General features: G+C 34.9%; 1 protein-coding gene across 1 annotated transcript in view; it reads right to left on the bottom strand.

The window, feature by feature from the left end:
- ZBBX (zinc finger B-box domain containing) overlaps nt 1-23,407 on the bottom strand; it is a 144,256-nt gene that overhangs the window by 105,721 nt on the left and 15,128 nt on the right. Inside the window, exons 4-7 of the mRNA XM_015445484.4 lie at nt 17,995-18,085; nt 12,790-12,838; nt 11,980-12,089; nt 2,369-2,464 (exon numbers count right to left, since the gene is read on the bottom strand). Coding sequence (XP_015300970.3) covers nt 2,369-2,464; nt 11,980-12,089; nt 12,790-12,838; nt 17,995-18,085 — 346 coding nt within the window. The remainder of the gene's footprint in view (nt 1-2,368; nt 2,465-11,979; nt 12,090-12,789; nt 12,839-17,994; nt 18,086-23,407) is intronic.

A 23,407-nucleotide genomic window follows, 5' to 3' on the forward strand; every position in this document is an offset into this window, starting at 1 on the left:
ATCAGGAACTTAAATATCATTTTACTATTTGTGGCTTAGCAACCTCCCCTCCTCTGCAATCAAAACCAAAGAATGTAATGCTGGCAGTATCTTAAATGTTCTTACCATGAAAGAAGAAAAGAGAGAAAGAGAGAAAAAGAAGGAAAGAGAGAGAGAAAACAAAGGAAAGAGAAATAGAGAGAGAAAAAGAGAAAGAGAGAAAAAGAAAAAGAGAGACAGAGAGAAAGAAAGAAGGAAAGAAAGAAAGAAAGAGAAAGAAAGAAAAGAAGAAAGAAAAAGAAAAGAGAAAGAAAGAAAGAAAGAAAGAAAGAAAGAAAGAAAGAAAGAAAGAAAGAAAGAAAGAAAGAAAGAAAGAAAGAAAGAAAGAAAGAAAAATGGTGATGTAATGTGAAGTGACAGAAACATTCATTATGTTGAATTTGGAGATTATTTCAAAATGTGTATATATATATGTCAAAATATCAAATTATGCACCTTAATTGTACACATTTTTTTCTTGTCAATTATGGCTCAATAAAGATGGAAAGGGAGCAGAAGGAGTATGTAGATTGTCATAAATGTTCTGTGCAAAAGAACTATGTAAACTGAAGGAATTTGTACAAAAAAAGTAAACATTATATATAATTGTATATATTATATATAGATACATTATATATACATTGTATATATTATATATACATTATATATATATATATAATGAAGTGTATATTTGGTAGATATTTTCTCACTAATTTAATCCAGTCTACCTTTGGAATTTGATAAATTTCCAACCTGCAATGATCACTTTCTTCTGTTAAGATACAGGATACATACACTTTAAAAACATTAGCATAAAACAAAATAATACTCAATGTTTAGAAAGCACATTGTATGTCATGTTGCTTTTAGTAATTATGATTTCAACTGGTGTCATATCTGCATCTGGATCACAATAAGCCATATTATGGCAAAGTCTATCCTTTGAAATTATGTGGGAGGGAGAGGAGAAGACAGGGAGGGAGAGAGCGCAAGAAGAAGAAAATCAAACTTGGATAAATCTTGAAGCTCAGACACTGAAGGAAAGGAGCCATGTCTCATTCTTCTTTGTATCTCTTATATCAGCTAGCATAGGGCTTAAAGTCACTGAGTGATAACTCAGAAAATGTGCTGAATAAATCATTGAATGAAAAATTCCTAATATGAACTCGTCTGTCGTAATGATATTACAGTATTTATCTTCAAAGTAGAGAATGTTTTTAGTTAAATTCGATATTATTCATATATTAACAATTAGACTCACTTCTATATCAATTAATTTTCATTTCTTATGACTATCTGATTGTAATACCATGAGAGAGGCAAGTATCAGGTTGGCTTTTGTTTTTTTTTCCCTTCATCCTTTCTGCCCAGAAGCTCTAAACATTGGGTGGTCACTCAAAAGTCACTGACTTTGGTGAATATTAGTTAGGTATGTTTTATGTTCTGTGGTCATCAGCACCCTTGGGTCATCAGCACCCTTGATGGCTACTGATATTTATCAGTATGTTGAGGTAAATGTAAAGATTGAAATTCACCAGTAATCTTTCTAAACACAGATCTGATTATCTCCATTCCTTTGCCTACAGATAATATTAAAACCCTTAACTAATTAAGAGTAGGATCCTACCATTACTCATCTCTGTAAGGTCACTGCCTAGCACACACCCTGCCTTCTAGGAAGTACTCAATAAATATTTGTTGAATAAATTACTATAAAATGAATAAGATCTATGACAAAGCAATGCATCATTAACTGTAATTAGTGTAATGCCATGTCTATATCTAACCGTATTTGTAGTTTAAGTATTAGAATCTTAAAGCCACTTGACAGAGTTTGAGTTTAGGCATTTCCAAAATCAGTGATCATATAAGGATAAATAAAAGGTCTTTATATGTACAGAAGGAAAAATAGAAACCTGAGAGATAAGCTTTCCTAAATAATAATGGGCAAGGTAAATAAGAACTAATTTTTAAATAAACTTGAAAACATAAGAGATTTATATCTAAAAACCGTAGAAATAATACTTAAAATAACCTATGCGTTCATTTAAAAACACGATTAAAATATTGTCTAATTTTTAAGTGTCAAGTTCACAGTCAGAATACATAATCTGAAGACTCTAAGCTGTTTCTGCAACTACATTAAAACAGTTTAAATAGTAAAATAGAGTCTAGATTAGTGTTCAATAAAACAATTTTAAGATATACCTCAGGATTGTCTGTATATAATAGAATTTTAGAAATTAGTGTAAATCATCCTGAGGTCTACATAACTAAACACATTTTAAATGTCTTTATGTGAAAACATTTTATAAACACACTACATGTAAATCATTTTAGAAAGCCATACCTGCAAAAGAGTTGTTCTGTGGAGCTTTAGTGCCCCTTTCTGGTGAATTTTAGCAAAGCATCCTGAACAATAATCTTCTCCACATTCAAGGCATACCTAAAAAGATATTTTTTTAAAAAGTTACGTAATCTTATAAAAGAGTATGATTTTTAGAAAGTGTTTGCATAAAGATGTCATGTTTTAAATATTTATTTCTCTAATTAAATACCTATATCATCAGATTTGAGAAGCCTATCCCAGGCTTAGGACTAGTTAAGGGACTAGTTGTCCCAGTTAAGACTTGACTCTTTAGGAAAACTAATTTGAAAACACTAATTATTCTTATAACAAAATAAATGTAGTAGTTTTAATGTAGGTTTTAGATGTATATTTTAGATGCATGGATGTATGCATAGTTTCTGAATAAATTATAAAACAACCAGTAGCCTCAGGTCAAACTTCTTGACCTGGTAAAAACTAAACAGTATTATCTCTGGGTGAATAATCCTTCATTTTTATGAGTTATTTTATCTTTCCGTATGGATTTACATGACATAATTACTTTCAAATGATATGCATACTCTTTGCCCTCCAAAATCCCTATACACTTCCCTGGAAGGTACTCCTTTACTGGTGGTTCTCAAAATATGGCTTTAAAATTTTTCTCACAAGCATCTCCAAAGGAAAAAAAAAATACTGAAAAATACTTTATAAGAAAAAAATACTGGATGGAACTATGTTACCATGTCTGTGATGTTAATAACTGATAAAATGATTATGGGCAAGTTTATATTTAACTTCCAAATTACGATGTTTAAAAATGTAATTTTAAAATTGTTGGACAAGTTAAATAATGTAAAACACTTTGTACCTATGATGGTGCCAAGCAAAACTGAAAGAGAAAAGGAAACGGAAATTGGATGACAGGTTCAAGATGGTTGATTAAATGTACCTTGGGTGTGTCTTTCTATAGACAGGAGCCAAAGTATCAAGTAGATATTCACATTTCAAACAGACTGCCTGCAAGAGAACACCGGAATTCAGCAGAGAGATGATGGGAGACACTAAGGGTGAAGAAAAGAGAAATAGGTCTTCCTGCTTGGGGTCACTGGGATCTGGACCCAGGGAAGGAGTAAGTGAAGGATTTCCAATGCTTTCACATTCCTACCATGGACCTATGCAATCCTAAGTATGGAGAGATCTGGGAGCCCCATAGGCCTCCACACTAGCGTAGGGAGGTGTCTGGATATCACACAGAGGAATGGCTAGAACTCATGTGACATCCCATAGGCTTCCAAGTGCTGAGCAGCTGCACTAAGGTGCCATTCTTGGAGCCCATACCCCAAGGGTCTGAGTCCTGCCCAGAGACCACTGGTGCCCTTCCTGTCTGCAGGGCCGGGGAGCAAGAGGGGAGGCTGGGTGTTCTCATGCTCTGCCACTGCTAATGCATGACCTGGTGCATTCAGATCAAGCACCCCATGCCTGTCAGTCTCTCCCAAAACTGTCTGCTGGCCTTTCCATTAGAGAATGTTCTGCCCTTCCTGGTGGCTGGCCCACAACATAGCCATCGCTAACCCACCAGTGTTCAGCTGGGGACCCAGGATCAGTCCAGCCCCTTTATCACAGCCAACTAACGGGCAGCGGGCTATATAGCATCAAATGCCTACATCAAAAAGATAGATCTCAAGTCAACAACCTAACATTACACCCCAAGGAACAACAACAACAAAAACAACAACATCAACAACAACAACAGAACAAGAGCAAACCAAACCCAAAGCTAGCAGAAAAAGAGAAATAACAAAGCTCAGAGAAGAAATAAATAAAATTGAGCCAAAAAATTTTAAAAATCAACAAAACGAAAAATTGGGTCTTTGAAAAAATTAATGAAATTGGTGGACCACTAGCTAAATTAAGAAAAATGAGAAAGGATTCAAATACGCACGATAAGACATGATAAAGGTGGCATTACAAGTGATACCATAGAAATACAAAAGATCATCAGAGACCACTATGAGCATCTCCACACACGAACTAGAAAACATATAGAAAATGGATAAATTCCTGGAAATGCATAGCCTCTCAAGACTGAAACAGGAAAAAAACAGAAATTCTGAACAGACCAATATGAGTAGTGAAGTTGTATCAGTAATAAAAATTTTCCCAAGAACGACAGCAACAAAAAAAGCCAAGATCAGACAGATTCACAGCAAATTCTACCAGTCATAAAAAGAAAAATTGATACTAATATACTGAAACTATTTCAAAAAAATCGAGGAGGAAATACTACCTACTCATTCTAAGAAGCCAGTGTAACACTGACACCAAAGCTAGGCAAGGACACAATAAAGTTTAGAGGTCAATAACATTAATAAACATAGATACAAAAGTTCTCAAAACAAATACTAGCAAATTGAATCCAACAACACATCAGAAAGATACTACTCCATAATCAAGTGGGTCTTATCCAGGGGATAGGGGATGTCTCAACATATGCAAACCAATAAATGTGATTCACCACATAAACAGAATTAAAACCAAAACTGTATGATATCTCAGTAGATGCAGAAAAAGCATCTGATGACATTCAGCATCACTCCATGATAAAAACCCTCAACGAACTAGGCACAGAAGAAACATTCACAAAATAATAAAGGTCATAAGACAACAAACCCCAGCCAACATCTTACTGAACTGGGAAATGTCTAAAACATTCCCCCTAACAACTACAAAAAGTCAAGGATGCCTACTTTTACCACTTCTATTCAACATAGTATTGGAATTCCTAGCCAGAACAGGCAAAAGAAAGAAATAAAAGGCATTCAGGCCGGGCGCGGTGACTCAGGTCTGTAATTCCAGCACTTTGGGAGGCTGAGGCGCGTGGATCACGAGGTCAGCAGATCGAGACCATCCTGGCTAACATGGTGAAACTCCCGTCTCTACTAAAAAACAAACAAACAAACAAAAAACAACAACAACAATTAGCCGGGTGCGTTGGCAGACTCCTGTAGTTCCAGCTACTCAGGATGTTGCAGTGAGCCGAGATCATGCCACTGCACTCCAACCTGGGCGACAGAGCGAGACTCCGATTCAAAAAAAAAAAAAAATCTCAATTGGAAAAAAAGGAAGTCAAATTATTTCAATTATTTCTGTTTGCTAATGATGTTATCTTATGAGTAGAAAACCCTAACGGCTTCTCTGAAGACTCATCAATTGACTGGATAAAGAAAATGCTGTAAGATACATACCATGGAATACTACTCCACTACGGAAAGGAATGATTTTATGTCTTTTGCAGCAACATGAAAGGAACGAGATGGAGGCCATTATCCTAAGTGAAATCACTCATAAACAGGAAGTCAAATACTGCATGATCTTACTTGTAAGTGGGAGAGCTAAACAACAGGTGTTAACTAAACACATGGACATACAGAGTAGAAAAATAGACATCCGAGACTCCATATATTGCAAGGGTGGGAGAGGGGTAAGGACTGAAAAATTACATAGTGGCTACAATGTTCCCATTCAGATGGTGGGTACTAAAAGCCCAGACACCATCACTACGCAATACCTCCAGGTAACAAAACTTCACTTGTACCAATTAAATCTATAAAAATAAAAATAATAATAATAAATTTTAACAAAGCAGTGATATGATATGTTTTATCTAATTTAATCCTCTCAACAACTCTATACATTTACAATCATTATCGTGTCTCCATAATGAAGAGGAATAACAAAGGAACATAATGATGAAGAATTTGTCCAGAGTCATAAAAGCTAACAGTGGGGACAGGAATTCAATCCTACCATGTGGCTCAAAGCTTAAGCTCTTAACCACAACACACATTACTAATCATTAAATTAATCATTTACAATAAGCTAAAATAGTAATCAGTTACAGATACTCTTCAACTTACAATGTGGCTACTGCCCAATAAACCCATCATAAATTGAAAACATTATAAGTTGAAAACGTATTTAGCACAACTAACCTACTAAGCATCATAGCTTAGCCTAGCTAACCTTAAATGTGCTCAAAACACTTACATTAGCTTACGTTTGGGCAAAATCATCTAACACAAACCTATTTTATAATAAATTGTTGAATATCTTGTGTTTTTCTTTAACCTTCATGATCACATGGCTGACTATGAACTTCCTAGCATCGTATTTTACCACATATCACTAGCCTGGGAAAATATCAGAATTTGAACTTTGAAGTATGGTTCCTACTGAATACATACTGTTTTTACACATCTTAAAGTCAAAAAATTGTAAGTCAAAAATGGTAAGTCAGGGACCATTTGTATTGAAAAACCTTGATAAAATCCACAGTAAAATAAAATTCAGCATTTAAAATGAATGCATGGTCTAGTATGTACCAAAATCCAAATGTATATTTTTCAAGTGTGATTAGCTAAAACAGGATGGACTTTTTACTTAATCTGAAGAAAAATAAACACTATCCCTAGCATAGAAACTAGTCCCCTCTTTCCATTCTTGTTTCATGAGCTACATTCTTCTGGAGAAATGATAAAAGCATTATCCTAAATCCATATTCTAAGTGTAAAATAAACTTTAAAATGATAATTTTATATAAATACATGGTTATATCATTATATTAATATGTATTTCAAAATATACTCTGCATAATTTTTATTTACTAAAACTTGCTAATTTTAAGTGAATTTCCCCTAAACATTTGGCACTGTTTTTACACTAAAATGCAGAAAACTGAAAATGAGTTTCAGCATATAATTGTAAGCCAAGTATCTGTTAACAACATACTTTCAGTAAAAGTAGCCAAACGAATATTTGTAGACTGGAAGATCAATGCTGGACTTGCAGAGTAAGCTTATATATTTTGTTATACAAGGATATTTGGATTCAAATTGAGCTAAAATGACCTCCAACTGGAAAATCCTTTTAGGCAGTTTGGACAACTGGCAGAAACATGCTAAAAATATAAATAAGGACTCCTTTCCACCACAGATGTTTCCTCGATGATGGAATATCCAACTGCAGTTTTAACAAATATCTTGTTAATCTGATGAATGCCAGATCAGTTGTGCTAAGCATCAGAATCCATTTGAGTTTAATTAAGTTATTCACATTTGCCAAATTAATATATAAGAAAATTGGAACTTTTGGGCTTTGTCTTTGCCATCAATATATGTAAATGGATAGGTCATTAAAAATTTTGCCAACAACAAAAGCACACTGTTTATTATCTTCCATCTATGTGCTGGACACAATGCTAAATATTTTACATGTATTAACTCATTACATGTAATAACTTTGAGGTACAGGTTACTATTATCCCTAGTAACCTATTCACAAATGAGGAAACAGAGAAAAAGAGAGATTAAGTCATTTGCTGAAGGTCACATAGCTAATAACAGGTAAAGTTGAGTTTCAAACTCCCAAAACACAAGCCCTTAACTCCTATCTCCCATACACAATTTTCCCTGGTGAAGGCCAGGGAAATATATATATATATACACACACACACACATATATATATCTCCTTTATATATATCCACATATACATGTATGTGGCCTTCAAATATATATATTCACTCTAATTATCCAGTCAGCATAACCATATGCAATGACAGATGCTAAGAACAAAAGATAACATCAGAGTTTAACAGTACCATGGTCTACTTCATTAAATCTGCCTAACTTGAATTTTTAAATAGCTTATTATTATGTGTTGACAACTAATACGGGATATTATTTTTATTCAAATAAAAGAACATTATTTCTTAAAATCTTTTAAAAGACTGTTTAAATTCTTTATTCTAAATTCTGGCTTGTCTACACAATGTTTCTCAGGTAAATCAGCTGTTTAATCACTGCATACAATGTCACTCTCATGTGCTTTCCAGCCAAGGCACATGCTGCTTATCTTGTCTGGGACATCCTTCTTCTTACTTTTCCTTCCTTCTTGAAAAACAGATCCTTTATTTTCAGGTCAAGCTCTATCTACTTGTGTCATACCTTTCAAGTTCCATGGCTCAAGTGCTTACCACAGAGTAGGAGTCACAAAAAATACTGACTCATAGCTCCTGTATAATTCCTTTTCAGATCATTAGGAGCAGATCCCAACAATTTAATTCAACCTGTAAGCACCTTTTAGCTTTCATACTTTTAACTTAAGACATTTGTTTATAATTTTTACAAATTTCTGGACAGTAATAATTGTTTAAGATTCCTTATTGTCGAACATCATATCAAATAATAAAATAATATAATAAGAAGAATATTATACTACCAAGAGCTAGGGTTTTACATTTAATATTATTATTAGCTCTTTATTAGATGTGCAGCATTCTAACTCAGAGTCCAGTTAAAACTGCCATTAAATAAACCTAACAATATAGATTTAAGTCAGAAATGATTATGGCTAAGTTCTCTAAAACTATAACATAATATACAAATATTAGTATATATAATCATTAAATTCTTCGAAGAGGAAACTGCTTTTTACCTATGTGTTATATTTAAAATTGCAAATGATGCTGCAGTACCTTCGATGATAACTGAAATGAAAATATGTCTAAATTAAGAGAATGTCTATATTATGAAATAGTTTCAAATAAATAATTCACTCATTAAATATTTGTTGAGTGCCTACCATACTGCAGGCATAATTCTAGGTGGTAAGCACACAGCAGTGAACAAAACTAAACTTCTACCCTCATGAAGTTTACATTGCAGATAAGTAGAAAATAAACAAATATATATTAAATGATGATCAATATTACATAGACAAAAGAAATAGCTTCACAAAACTGGAGAGTGCAAATTAGCTTTTACTATTTTATAAAGGGCTATCAGAGTAGGTAATATTTGAGTTGATATTTATTGATATGAGGAAACTGTGAGGGAAGACTATTGGAAAAAAAATTAAAGGCTCAATTTTGAACACGTTAAAATAGTGATGCCTATTAGACATTCATATAAAGGTGTTGAGTAGCTAGACTGAGCCAAAATTTCAGGGGAGAGGTATAAGGTGAATGTGTAAATTTGGGGATGATCAATATAGATAGGGTCTTTAAAGCCAAGAGAGTGGTTGATACTGCTAAAGAGTAAGTATAGATGGACAAGATTAGAGCCCTGTGGCATTCCAACATTAAGAGTTCAAAACAGAAAACCGGCAAAGAAGACAGAGAAGAAACAGATATCAATGTCAAATGAAATCAAGAAATCATAGTGTCCCAGAGCGAGCCAACTGAAGAAAATCATCGATAAGGAGAGGGATACTGTACTATAAAATATTCCTAATACATTAAGAACTGAGAATTGACCATTGTATATGAGAATGTGGAAGTCACTGGTTGACCTTGACAAACAGTTCCTGGATAGTAGTGGGGACCCAAAACTGAATGGAGAGAATTCAAGAGAGAATGGGAACCCAGTAATTCCAGTTCTGAGTGCATACCCAAAAGAACTGAAAGCAAGGTCTTAAAGAGGTATTTGTACACTTATGTTCATAGCAGTATGACTCATAATAGCCAAAAGGGGGAAGCAACCCAAGTGTCCACCAATGGATGAACAATTAAGCAAAATGTGGCACATCCATACAAAGGAATATTATTCAGCCTTACAAAACAAAGAAATCCTGTCATTCCACAATATGAATAAGCCTTGAGGATATTATGCTAAGTGAAATAAGCCAATAACTAAAAGGCAAATAGTGTATGATTTTACTTATACCAGGTAGAGTAGTCAAAATCTCAGAGACAGAAAGTAAAATACTATTTACTAGGGACTGGGGGGAATAGGGATGAGGAAGTGATTGTTTAATGGATATAGAGTTTCAGTTTTGCAAAATGAAAACAGTTATGTGAATGAACGCTGGTGATGGTAGCATAACAATGTTAATGTACTTAAGGCTACTAAACTGTATACTTAAAATAGCTAAGTTGATACATTTTATTTTATATGTATATCACCATAATTTTGTAAATGTTCATGAAATTGGTACCAATGAGAAGTTAAAGAGCAGTCAGAAGTCATAATTTTCTGTAACTTTTTCATTTCACTTTCACTGTATAGCTTTTTTTTTTTTTTTTTTTTTTGAGACAGAGTCTCACTCTGTCCCCCAAGCTGGAGTGCAGTGGCGAGATCTCGGCTCACCACAAGCTCTGCCTCCCGGGTTCACGCCATTCTCCTGTCTCAGCCTCCTGAGTAGCTGGGACTACAGGGGCCCGCCAGCATGCCTGGCTAATTTTTTGTGTTTTTAATAGAGACAGAGTTTCACCGTGTTAGCCAGGACGGTCCTGATCTCCTGACCTCGTAATCCGCCCACCTCGGCCTCCCAAAGTGCTGGGATTAAAGGCGTGAGCCACCATGCCCAGCCTTCACTTTATAGCTTTTAAGAGAAGAATATAGGCTGGGAGCCGGTGGCTCACACCTGTAATCCCAGCACTTTGGGAGGCCAGGGTGGGTCCCATGAGGTCAGGAGATTGAGACCATCCTGACTAACACGGTGAAACCCCATTTCTACTAAAAACACAAAAAATTAGCTGGGCGTGGTGGTGCATGCCTGTAATTCCAGCTACTTGGGAGGCTGAAGGAGGAGAATTGCTTGAACCCGGGAGGCGGAGCTTGCATTGAGCCGAGATTGCGCTACTACACTCATGCCTGGGCGACAGAGCCAGACTCTCTCTCAAGAAAAAAAAAAGGGGAGAGAGAGAGAGAGAGAGAAGGATATATGTCACTTGTGAGAAAAGAAAAAAAGACATACACAAATGTCCATAGCAGCCTTAAACATAATAGCAAAAATACTGAAACAACCCAAATGTCATTCAATATACGCATGGATAAACAAACTGTGTTATAACTGTACAATGGAATACTGCTCCATAATACAAATGAACACATTACCGATAAATTTAACATGGATGAATCACCATGTGGAGCAAAAGAAGCCAAAAATATATACTATATCATTCCATTTACATAAAGTTCAAGAACAGATATCACCAAATCTATAGTGTTAAAAATCAGGACAGTAGTGGCCTTGGTGTTGGGGATTGATTGGAAAAGGCACATGAGAACTTTCCAGGATAAAGGTAATCTTCTACGTACATTAATAAAAAGGTATCTGACTGTACATTGAAGCCCATCCATTTCATAGTAAATTATGCCTCAATATTAAAAAAAATAGACAATGGGAGGATACAATATGATGAAAGCAAGTACAGACAACTCTTCAGAAGAGTTTTACAATAATGGGGTGCAGACTTGGAGGTCATAAAGAATTTTTTTTGTTTGGATTTTTTAAATTTAAAATTTAAAATTTTGGTTTGGCTTTGCTTTTGGATGGGAGATACTGCAGCATGTTTGTGTGCTAATAGGTATGATTCAGAGGAGCTGGGACAAAGTCTAAGGTGATGTCTTTAAACGAGAATGAGAGGATGAAATTCAGAGAGTAAGTACAGGTGTTGGCTGTCCCCAGCAGCATGCATGCTCAACCCACAATAACAGTAATGAAGAAAAAGTATATGGCTACCAAGCAAGTTAAGTCGGGAGCGGTATATGAGGCCATGTGAAAATTCTAACTGCTTAATATACCTACTACACAGTATATGTATATAAATACCATATAGTGTACATACTAGTAGAGCAGCTTTGTTTTCACACTGTCCACAAACTTTCCCATTTATCTTGGGTTTTTCACATTCTGAAGAATTTGCCATTTTATAATTAACTCTTGGTTTCACTGGCTCTGCAAGAAAAAAAACAATGTTACTCCAATCGTTTAAAAATATAATGTTAAGCTTTCCAATTGATAAATTAATGAAACTATGCACACTTCCCATCTCTGGATCTAACTGAAGCCCACATAGAACAAATTCTAAACATTTATAATTATACATATTCATAATACATATATGTATATAAATATATATTATATATATTTCTAAATTTTTTCTACCAAATTATATTAATCATGCAACATTAAATGTATTTACTATCCTCCAGAAAAACATCTTATTTCCTTGAGAATTATTATAAATTCAAATTACATTTTTGGTTTTGCTATTATTAAACAATCTATTAAGATATAAAGCAATTTTTCTATTTTTAAAACTTTTCTAGAGTGAAATTTTAATTTATAATTTACACTTTTAAATTATCTTCCTTATTAAAACATTACATCAATAAAATTTAAGGAACAGTGCTGTAAAAGTCCTCACTTTTGAAAAATACTATTATTATAATCATGTATTAAGTTTACTTTTTTGACACAAAAGCTCCCCAAAATACTCGAATAAAATTTATGTTGAAAATCAACGTGTCATGATTTGCGGGTTTAGAATCTTTATACTGCACGAACAATTCTAAAACTTTAACTTTATTTGTAATTCAAATGTAAAAGAAAGGAATATCTTTAGCATTTAATAACATGGTGATAAACTATTTACCTTGAATCTGTTCCTTCAGTAATTTTAATTTCACTTTTCCAGCAGAAAACTGTATTAATAAAATAGACACTATTTGTCAGGTGTATATTATCTTATTCAGTGAAAGTTTAAGTTACTAACAAAAACATTAGAAAGCTGTAGCTTTGGTGCATTTTGAACAAAAATTTATTTTTAAAGAATAATATAAAATTAATAGGAGATCATCATTAAAGCATATGTGTACCTTTTAATTAATCTAATAGAAATCATAAAAAAGAAAATAAATTTTAAAAATATACGTAAACCAATTTTTGAAAACATAAATTGTCTTTTAAACAAAAATCATTATATGTCATCATGTAATGATTTTAGGAAAGTGCTAGTGTTCAAATATTGTAAAGGTTTAATACATCTTTTCTATTTCTGCTCTTTCTGAGGCACACAGTCTAATATTTGTGTAAGCTGAATCTAAACTGAATTGTGACTAATCTATTCTGCTTACATTACTATAGAAACCATATTATTTTACTTGCCCAATTTAGAGAACTACATGTGTAGGCATCACAGACTTATCCTTCAAAAGTGTTATTAGTGATCCCTGACTTTCCTAAATATTAGTCAAAAAAAATTGAATAAATAAGATTCACTGCTAGATATTTCAAATAAATCTTCACTTAAAATTTGGGGATTTTAATATTTTAGGAAATAAAATACACTTGCCAATTGAACATGCTTGCCTTGATCTTATTAAAACCAACATTTAAAGTACACAAACGAGAATGAAGGATGGTATGCATTTATATAGATACTGTCAATTCAGGCCTAGTTTTCAATTTGCAATTTGCATGCTCAATTGCTCAATTTGTACGTGAGAATATGAGAACAATGGCTTCCTCTATATCTATGGCTGTACCAACTGCAGTCATCTGAAAATGTAGGCCTAATTATTCTCAGTGAATCTAGTGGTTTTGCTTCAAAGGGGCAGTTATTTTTCACATTCTTCAAAGTAACTGCTCAGATGCTATGTACCAAACATAGCAGAAAAGAAAACAAGATTGAAATAATCAATTTTTCTATGAACCACACTTTTATTTTTAAACTGCTAATGTTATACAAGTTACAGATAATCTAATCTCATTTTTCATAACCAAATTATCCAGTATGATTACTTTAATGATACATCTGAATTGAAATATGATTAGTGTGGTTATAGGCTACCCTAGATGGAATGGATAGATATGCCCAAGCAAAATGAACCCATTATTCGGGAAATTGTATAATTTGTTTTTATTATTATGATTAATATTGTTCTGCTCTATGAACACAGCCATATTTATTTCAAGTAATTCAAATTGCATAAAAATATTTCAGTGAACAAACTGCTAGCTGCTATTTTTAGACAAATAGAATTTCCTCATAGGTCTGATTTTTATCCATTTGGGAAAGGGTTGGAGGTAGGGTTGAACCAAGGATACACATACTTACGCAAACACACATATACACATATACACACATGTACATACACATATATAATACATGCATATCTATATATACATATAGATAGAAAGATGGATATCTGTATATGTTTGTATATACAAATGTCAGGAACTTAATATACTAAAGCCTATGACTTATTAATGTGCTGACTCCCCCACCAGTAGGTATTGAAGGGGCGCTATCAGGGGGCAGGAAATCTTAGTGGATTTACCACACAGACATATTATCTAAGCCACTGGGGTCAGACTATGTTGTCATTATCAGCCTCCCTGGCATTCACAAATACCTCTGAACTCCCACCAATGCCTTCATCTGCCACACTGAGCCCAAACTTCTCCCACAAGTCATCTTTCAGACGTTCTCACTGTCAACCCAATTAGCTACTGAAACTTTGCAATTCTGTACTAACTGTCGTTCCTTCCAAACCCCTACTGCCATTCCATGGAGCTTCTATTAAATAGTCATTTATGTATCTTATGCTTTAAACCATTCCCAAAAATGTTTCACTCAAAAGTTTACATCAACTGAAAGCCACCTTTACTTAGACACAGTCTTCACCAAAGCACTTCCCATAGGACCTAGCTCCTTTCCACTTCCTTTCACACACCAGGAGAGAGAAAATTTTTCGATTTGCTCTTCAGTGCTGCTTCCAGAATATGATTCTGCTATTATGATTCAGCAAAGTTGCCTCTACTGTAGGTCCCCACCATCCACTTATTGCCTGTGTCAATATCTAGGATCTCTTCCACCTGAACTTCAGCAACCTGCTCAGTATTTCTCTCCATCACATTTCTGCTTGACAGTCTTAGAGACTTCAATGTAGGTGTTCACCTGACATCCTGGTTTGAAGACCCTCCAACATGCTGGCTACTGTGAACATCTAAATGCCTCTTCAGCCACCTCACCATTATGACCAAATCTGGCACGTAAGCAGCATTTTGGATAGCCACACTTTCAAAATCTCAGACTGAAAACTTTTTCAGTGCCAACATCAATCACCTTATCTCTTCCCTCTGATACCTCCAATATCTATGTACCACTGTGATAAAAATAATACTATAGAGTCTCCTACAAATCCATGCTGAACAACCTCAGTAGGCTCTATGGTTCTTTGGCAATCCATTTACTCATTTGCTACTAATCCCCAACCACAACTCCCACAGCGGCTACTCCAAATCTCTTCATTCCCAAGAACTCAAATCCCATTTCCATTCATTCACCTGAGAAGATGATATTGTCTTCAACTGTCCTAAGAAAGTTGAGGTCTTCCTATTAAAATGTTTCAGTGTCCTACCTCACCACTTGTCAAAAAAATCTCTAAAATTTATTTTCATTGCCACCTGTTTTTTCTTCCACCTTTCTTGTCTCACACACAAAAAAATATGTCTTCCTTCCTTGGTGAAGGCCTCTTTAATGAACCATCCCTTCAAAGACCACACACCCAGCAAATGGCACCTCTTTCATCCACATTTTTACTCTTTCCTCTACTCAGATGTCCATCTTTCATTCTACAAACTGGCTCACATCATCTTGCCAATTCTAGAAAAGAATTTAATAAAGTCTTTCCTTGATTCTATTAAACCCTTGAAAGGTCACCCTCTACTTTCATGCTGGTTGCAACAATAGTCTTTACTCACTGCTTCCCATCCTTTTCTTTTCAACCAATTGAAATCTACTTTCTTATTTAATATTGACACACTCATCACATTTAGGGCTTTTAAATATTTTCATTATCCAGGAATAGACATTTTAATGTAATGTTTAGGTATCATTACAAAGTGGTTTCACATATTTCAAAGAGTTTTTGACATTGCTCAAAAGCTCTTTGAAGTAGTAGGTATTATTATGCAAGTTTACAAATATGGTAATAGAGGCTTGGAAAGATTAAGTGAATGTTAATCTATATAATCTAATGCAGAGTTTCCAGACCTCAGCATCACTGACATTTGGGGCCAAATAATTCTTTGTTGTGGGGGTTGTCAAGTGCATTGTAGGATGTTTAGCAGCACCCCTGGCCCTTATTCACTATATATCTTTAGGAAAAAACACACATAAAAACAACAACAACAACAAAGTGTATCTTTCAATGTTAACAACTGAAAATGTCTCCAGACATTGTCAAATATCTCCTGCGAAGCACAATTGTCCCCTTGAGAAACACTTGTCTAAATAGATACTCAAAACGTTTTTCACTACACAATATATTGGACATTATTGACTTCATATTTTCTAGAAATGTTCTCCTTTACTTTTGTCCTTATAACATTGAACTACTTCGATTTTACTTCTGCCATTCTTTTTCTTCTCAATCTCTCTTCACTAGGGAGTTGGCAAATTATCTTAGACAAGCCTGAGAGCTTATATGTTAAATCTTGGCCCTGACTTTTGACCTTGAGTGAGTTATTTAATTTTTTTGATGTTAAATTATTTCATCTGTGAAACTGGAATAATAACAACATCCTCTTAGGAGTGATATAAGCACTTAATGAGATAAGAAAGGAAAAGAAGTTAAACCGTTGACTGGTATTAACACTTATTGAGCTTATTGAGTGAATATTACAGTTCTCTTTGCCAATATAGTTTACACACTGGCTTTCTTTAAGCTTTATTCTTTATACCTCTCTACTTTTTACAAATCCCTAGGGAGTACATTTAGTCCTTTAACTTCAACTTTCTTGAAAATTCAAACAAAACCCTAAATGTATACCCTGTACTTTTCTGAGTCCCTTCTTTATGCTGTCTCTTAGTCAATCCAGCCTGTAATAACAATTATATGTTTGACTTCCTCTTCTCCTTTCTTACTCTTTCATGGTTCCACATTTTTCTTTATATATGTTTTTCTACCCTTTTAATTCAGCCTCCTTTCATCTGACCTATAGATTCTTTTAATAGTCTTACAAATAGCCTGTTTCTAGTGAGATAAGTTTTTTTAATTTTGGGGGTTAAAACTTTTATAATTGATTTTTCCCTAAGATAGATGACACTAGAGAATAAAATGCTTTCTCAAAGCCAAAAACTTTAGAAGTGCCAAGTAAGATCTTTGTAGATTCCAACTGACCCAATGAAAGTTTAATGATAGGTACATAAAAAACAAAAGCTGTGTAAGTTAATATTTACCAAGTCATGAATCTTGCACTAAAGAATCCAGAAGCAAAACTGTTTTCTTTATGTAAAAACACTTATCTGATTTTCATCTTCAATATAATATTATATTTTATAGTATACAGTAAAGGAACAGCAATTCTATAGCTGGGAAACTGAAAAGCATTTTTTTCCTTGGGTATATTTACACATGGAATCAACAGTATATGAATAATAAATTAGTATTGAAGCAGAATATAAAACACTAAACAAATTTGATATAAAAGTAGGAATAAAGTCTCTCATTTGTTATATTAAACAACATTAGCTTTCACCTTAGTTTAGAAGTATTGAGTTCTATTTTATATACTTTAAACCAGATCCACACTGAATGGAAAAATTCAGTTTGGAATATGGACAAATTCACTGCAAGGTAAAATTTTGAAATCAGTTTGTAGCTGAAAAACAAAAACATAATTGAATAATGAAAGTTGCATATTACCCTACAAAATAAATCAAAAATTGAATAATATACAAAGTTGTTAAAATAAGGAGACCATATTCTGAGTATAGAAGAAAATGCAAGACCTAAAACAGAATATCTTCTTGCTTAGCAGAATGCATAAGAATCAAATAGTATCTTCTTACCTTAATAACATTTCCTTTATTTTTTGACATCATATATGATTGATTACCCAATTTGCCCACTTTTCCAGATTTCCAGTAATATTCGCTTGACCTTTAATATATATAAATAAGACAAAATATAATTACTAAATACATTTCTCCCTTTAATGAAAAGAAATATAGTTTTCCTGTTTCAGGAAATGGAAATGCAGTTGTTAACATGCAAAAAAAAAAAAAAGCAAAAAATGAAAATGAAATATCAATAATGTCAAAATATCCTCAGTAATTTTAAAATATAGCTTTATCATATTTGTGACTTTTGTGGAGAAATGAATAAAATGAAATAGACAAACACAAATGAAGAATTCTATTTCCTTGATATTCACAATGACTAAAGATAGCTTTCTTAATTTATAGGAAACTTTACAGGTCTTTATGCAATTTTAAAAGCTAAATGTCCACAAATGTAAAGAAGAAAAGCAAGCAAACCAGTACCCCAAAATATTCAGTGGATCTAGTAAGTGATGAATTCCTTGTTAAAACCTCTAATGATCTCCCACATTGAAACATAACAGAGATTACAAAGAAGGCATACTTCAGCTGTACAGTTTTTGAAGCACATTTACTTGAGCATAACAAAATATTTTTGAAGTTATCAAGCCAGAGAGTCCAATTATCATTAAAAATAATAATAAGAAAAACAGTTGCTCAACATCACACAGAATAAATAATTAAGATTGAAGCACTACTATCTTCCTGGCTAGTGAGTGGCAGGTTCTCACTCTGGCTATGACATTTAATATCTGTGTGACCTCAGAAAACAATGTAAAAACTCAGTCATGCTTTAAAATGTTAAGAATCATCTAGAAAAGCTTCCACAGCTAAGAAAAACTCACTCATTAGGGTTGATTTCAGCAACTCTGATTCTCAGATGAGTATCATGATCCATTTAGGAGTCCAAACAAAGTTCGAATCAGTGAAGGTTAAAGAATTGGCCACTAGATCATTAAAAGCAGCAAGACACATAATAAACTTTGTCATCCTGGATGACATACAACATGAGATGCTCTGATTAAACCAATGCTCTAATTATTAGAGGGGCTATGTATATGAGTTATGCATATTTTTCAAATAATTGGACTCTAAAGATAAATACTACTGAAAGTATAATGAGCACATTTGAATTGTCATTAAAGGTTAAGAAAGTATTTCTAGGTATTTGACGGTCATCACTTTGAGGACTAAACAAAAGTTAATTTAATATACAAACAGTTTGGTGATATTTAGTACCAGCAAACGGACATGAAACATGCACTCTCATACACTGTAGGGAAAGATTATAAAGTTTTGACACCTATTTGGAAGACAATTTCTCAATATCTATCACAATGTAAAATGCAAATAACATATTGACCTAAAATTACAGAGGTAGGAATTTATCCCACAAATAGCTTTGCATATGTAAGTGAAAATACATGAAGAAGCATGTTCACGGAAGCATTTATAATCATAAGACACTAAAAACATAATAAAGATCTGAAAAATAAATGCTATTATATCCACACAAAAAATACTATGTAGCCACTAAGAAAATTAGGCTAATTTTCTTATCACATCAAGGCATTCTCATGTGATAAGAGCACTAAGATATATTAAGTAAAATAGTAGGATATGAATTAATTTCCATATTTTTAGATGAACTCATCTGTAAAAAAAAAAGTAAAAGACACAATATATTCAACAGATATACTCACTGAAAACAAAATACATTCATATACATGTATATATGTAGGCTTATACAAAGATAAGACATTTGTGGAGAAAATTTTTAGTCATTAAAACGGGTGCTAGAAAATGGGCTGGGAGTTAGCCTAGAACTAAGAAGAGAGAATTTCCATCACATAATTATTAGTTCTGTTTGTTATCATTTATATTATTTTATAAGAAAACAATAAATTCAGTAATATTAGTACACATATATAAGCACAATATTAGAAAGTTTTCATTAATAAAATTTCAGCTAACTAGCATTTGCTAAAAATATTTTAAATATACTTAAGGGTTTGAGCAATTCTGATTTTATATATATATATATATATATATACATGTCATAGCATTTATTTTTCAGATCTTCATTATGTATATATATGTGAACTCTTGCTCCCAAATCCTTTGAATAAATAAAAATGACTCTAAACATAAACTGGTGTTTATTTGCTATTGATGGCAATTTTCTGAGAGCAAAAGGTAAAGTGTGCACTGCTGTAGTAAACATTCCAGACCATAAATCAATGAAAAGCAAAAAGATAAATAAAAAGGAAATAAGAAAGGATAAGACCCGCAGTCGAGACTGGATGAGAGGCGGAGCAAGATGGCCGAATAGGAACAGCTCCAGTCTCCAACTCCCAGCGCGAGCGACACAGAAGACCGGTGATTTCTGCATTTTCAACTGAGGTACTGGGTTCATCTCACTAGGGAGTGCCGGACAATCGGTGCTGGTCAGCTGCTGCAGCCCAACCAGCGAGAGCTGAAGCAGGGCGAGGCATTGCCTCACCTGGGAAGTGCAAGAGGAAAGAGAATCCCTTTACCTAGCCAGGGGAACTGAGACACACACCACCTGGAAAATCAGGTAACTCCCACCCCAATACTGCGCTTTAAGCAAACAGGCACACCTGGAGATAATATCCCACACTTGGCCGGGAGGGTCTCACGCCCACGGAGCCTCCCTCATTGCTAGCACAGCAGTCTGCCATCTAACCGCAAGGCAGCAGCAAGGCGGGGGGAGGGGTGCTCGCCATTGCTGAGGCTTAACTAGGTAAACAAAGCCGCTGGGAAGCTCGAACTGGGTGGAGCTCACAGCAGCTCAAGGAAACCTGCCTGTCTCTGTAGACTCCACCTCTGGGGACAGGGCACAGATGACAACAAAAGAAGCAGAAACCTCTGCAGACGCAAAGGACTCTGTCTGACAGCTTTGAAGAGAGCAGTGGATCTCCCAACATGGAGGTTGAGAGCTGAGAAGGGACAGACTGCCTGCTCAAGTGGGTCCCTGACCCCTGAGTAGCCTAACTGGGAGACATCCCCCACTAGGGGCAGTCTGATACCCCACACCTCACAGGGTGGAGTACACCCCTCAGAGGAAGCCTCCAAAGCAAGAATCAGACAGGTACACTCGCTGTTCAGAAATATTCTATCTTCTGCAGCCTCTGCTGCTGATACCCAGGCAAACAGGGTCTGGAGTGGACCTCAAGCAATCTCCAACAGACCTACAGCTGAGGGTCCTGACTGTTAGAAGGAAAACTATCAAACAGGAAGGACACCTACACCAAAACCCCATCAGTACGTCACCATCCTCAAAGACCAGAGGCAGATAAAACCACAAAGATGGGGAAAAAGCAGGGCAGAAAAGCTGGAAATTCAAAAAATAACAGCGCATCTCCCCCGGCAAAGGAGCGCAGCTCATCGCCAGCAACGGATCAAAGCTTGACAGAGAATGACTTTGACGAGATGAGAGAAGAAGGCTTCAGTCCATCAAACTTCTCAGAGCTAAAGGAGGAATTACGTACCCAGCGCAAAGAAACTAAAAATCTTGAAAAAAAAGTGGAAGAATTGATGGCTAGAGTAATTAATGCAGAGAAGGTCATAAACGAAATGAAAGAGATGAAAACCATGACACAAGAAATACGTGACAAATGCACAAGCTTCAGTAACCGACTCGATCAACTGGAAGAAAGAGTATCAGTGATTGAGGATCCAATGAATGAAATGAAGCGAGAAGAGAAACCAAAAGAAAAAAGAAGAAAAAGAAATGAACAAAGCCTGCAAGAAGTATGGGATTATGTAAAAAGACCAAATCTACGTCTGATTGGGGTGCCTGAAAGTGAGGGGGAAAACGGAACCAAGTTGGAAAACACTCTTCCGGATATCATCCAGGAGAACTTCCCCAACCTAGTAGGGCAGGCCAACATTCAAATCCAGGAAATACAGAGAATGCCACGAAGATACTCCTCAAGAAGAGCAACTCCAAGACACGTAAATGCCAGATTCACCAAAGTTGAAATGAAGGAAAAAATCTTAAGGGCAGCCAGAGAGAAAGGTCGGGTTACCCACAAAGGGAAGCCCATCAGACTAACAGCAGATCTCTCGGCAGAAACTCTACAAGCCAGAAGAGAGTGGGGGCCAATATTCAACATTCTTAAAGAAAAGAATTTTAAACCCAGAATTTCATATCCAGCCAAACTAAGTTTCATCAGTGAAGGAGAAATAAAATCCTTTACAGAGAAGCAAATGCTTAGAGATTTTGTCACCACTAGGCCTGCCTTACAAGAGACCCTGAAGGAAGCACTAAACATGGAAAGGAACAACCGGTACCAGCCATTGCAAAAACATGCCAAAATGTAAAGACCATCGAGGCTAGGAAGAAACTGCATCAACTAACGAGCAAAATAACCAGTTAATATGATAATGGCAGGATCAAGATCACACATAACAATCTTAACCTTAACTGTAAATGGACTAAATGCTCCAATTAAAAGACACAGACTGGCAAACTGGATAAAGAGTCAAGACCCATCAGTCTGCTGTATTCAGGAGACCCATCTCACACGCAGAGACATACATAGGCTCAAAATAAAGGGATGGAGGAAGATTTACCAAACAAATGGAGAACAAAAGAAAGCGGGGGTTGCAATACTAGTCTCCGATAAAACAGAGTTTAAACCATCAAAGATCAAAAGAGACAAAGAAGGCCATTACATAATGGTAAAGGGATCAATTCAACAGGAAGAACTAACTATCCTAAATATATATGCACCCAATACAGGAGCACCCAGATTCATCAAGCAAGTCCTTAGAGACTTACAAAGAGACTTAGACTCCCATACAATAATAATGGGAGACTTCAACACTCCACTGTCAACATTAGACAGATCAACGAGACAGAAAGTTAACAAGGATATCCAGGAATTGAACTCATCTCTGCAGCAAGCAGACCTAATAGACATCTATAGAACTCTCCACCCCAAATCAACAGAATATACATTCTTCTCAGCACCACATCGCACTTATTCCAAAATTGACCACATAATTGGAAGTAAAGCACTCCTCAGCAAATGCACAAGAACAGAAATTATAACAAACTGTCTCTCAGACCACAGTGCAATCAAACTAGAACTCAGGACTAAGAAACTCAATCAAAACCGCTCAACTACATGGAAACTGAACAACCTGCTCCTGAATGACTACTGGGTACATAACAAAATGAAGGCAGAAATAAAGATGTTCTTTGAAACCAATGAGAACAAAGATACAACATACCAGAATCTCTGGGACACATTTAAAGCAGTGTGTAGAGGGAAATTTATAGCACTAAATGCCCACAAGAGAAAGCAGGAAAGATCTAAAATTGACACTCTAACATCACAATTAAAAGCACTAG

Source organism: Macaca fascicularis, chromosome 2, assembly GCF_037993035.2.
Source record: "Macaca fascicularis isolate 582-1 chromosome 2, T2T-MFA8v1.1".
In the NCBI taxonomy this organism is placed as follows: domain Eukaryota; kingdom Metazoa; phylum Chordata; class Mammalia; order Primates; family Cercopithecidae; genus Macaca; species Macaca fascicularis.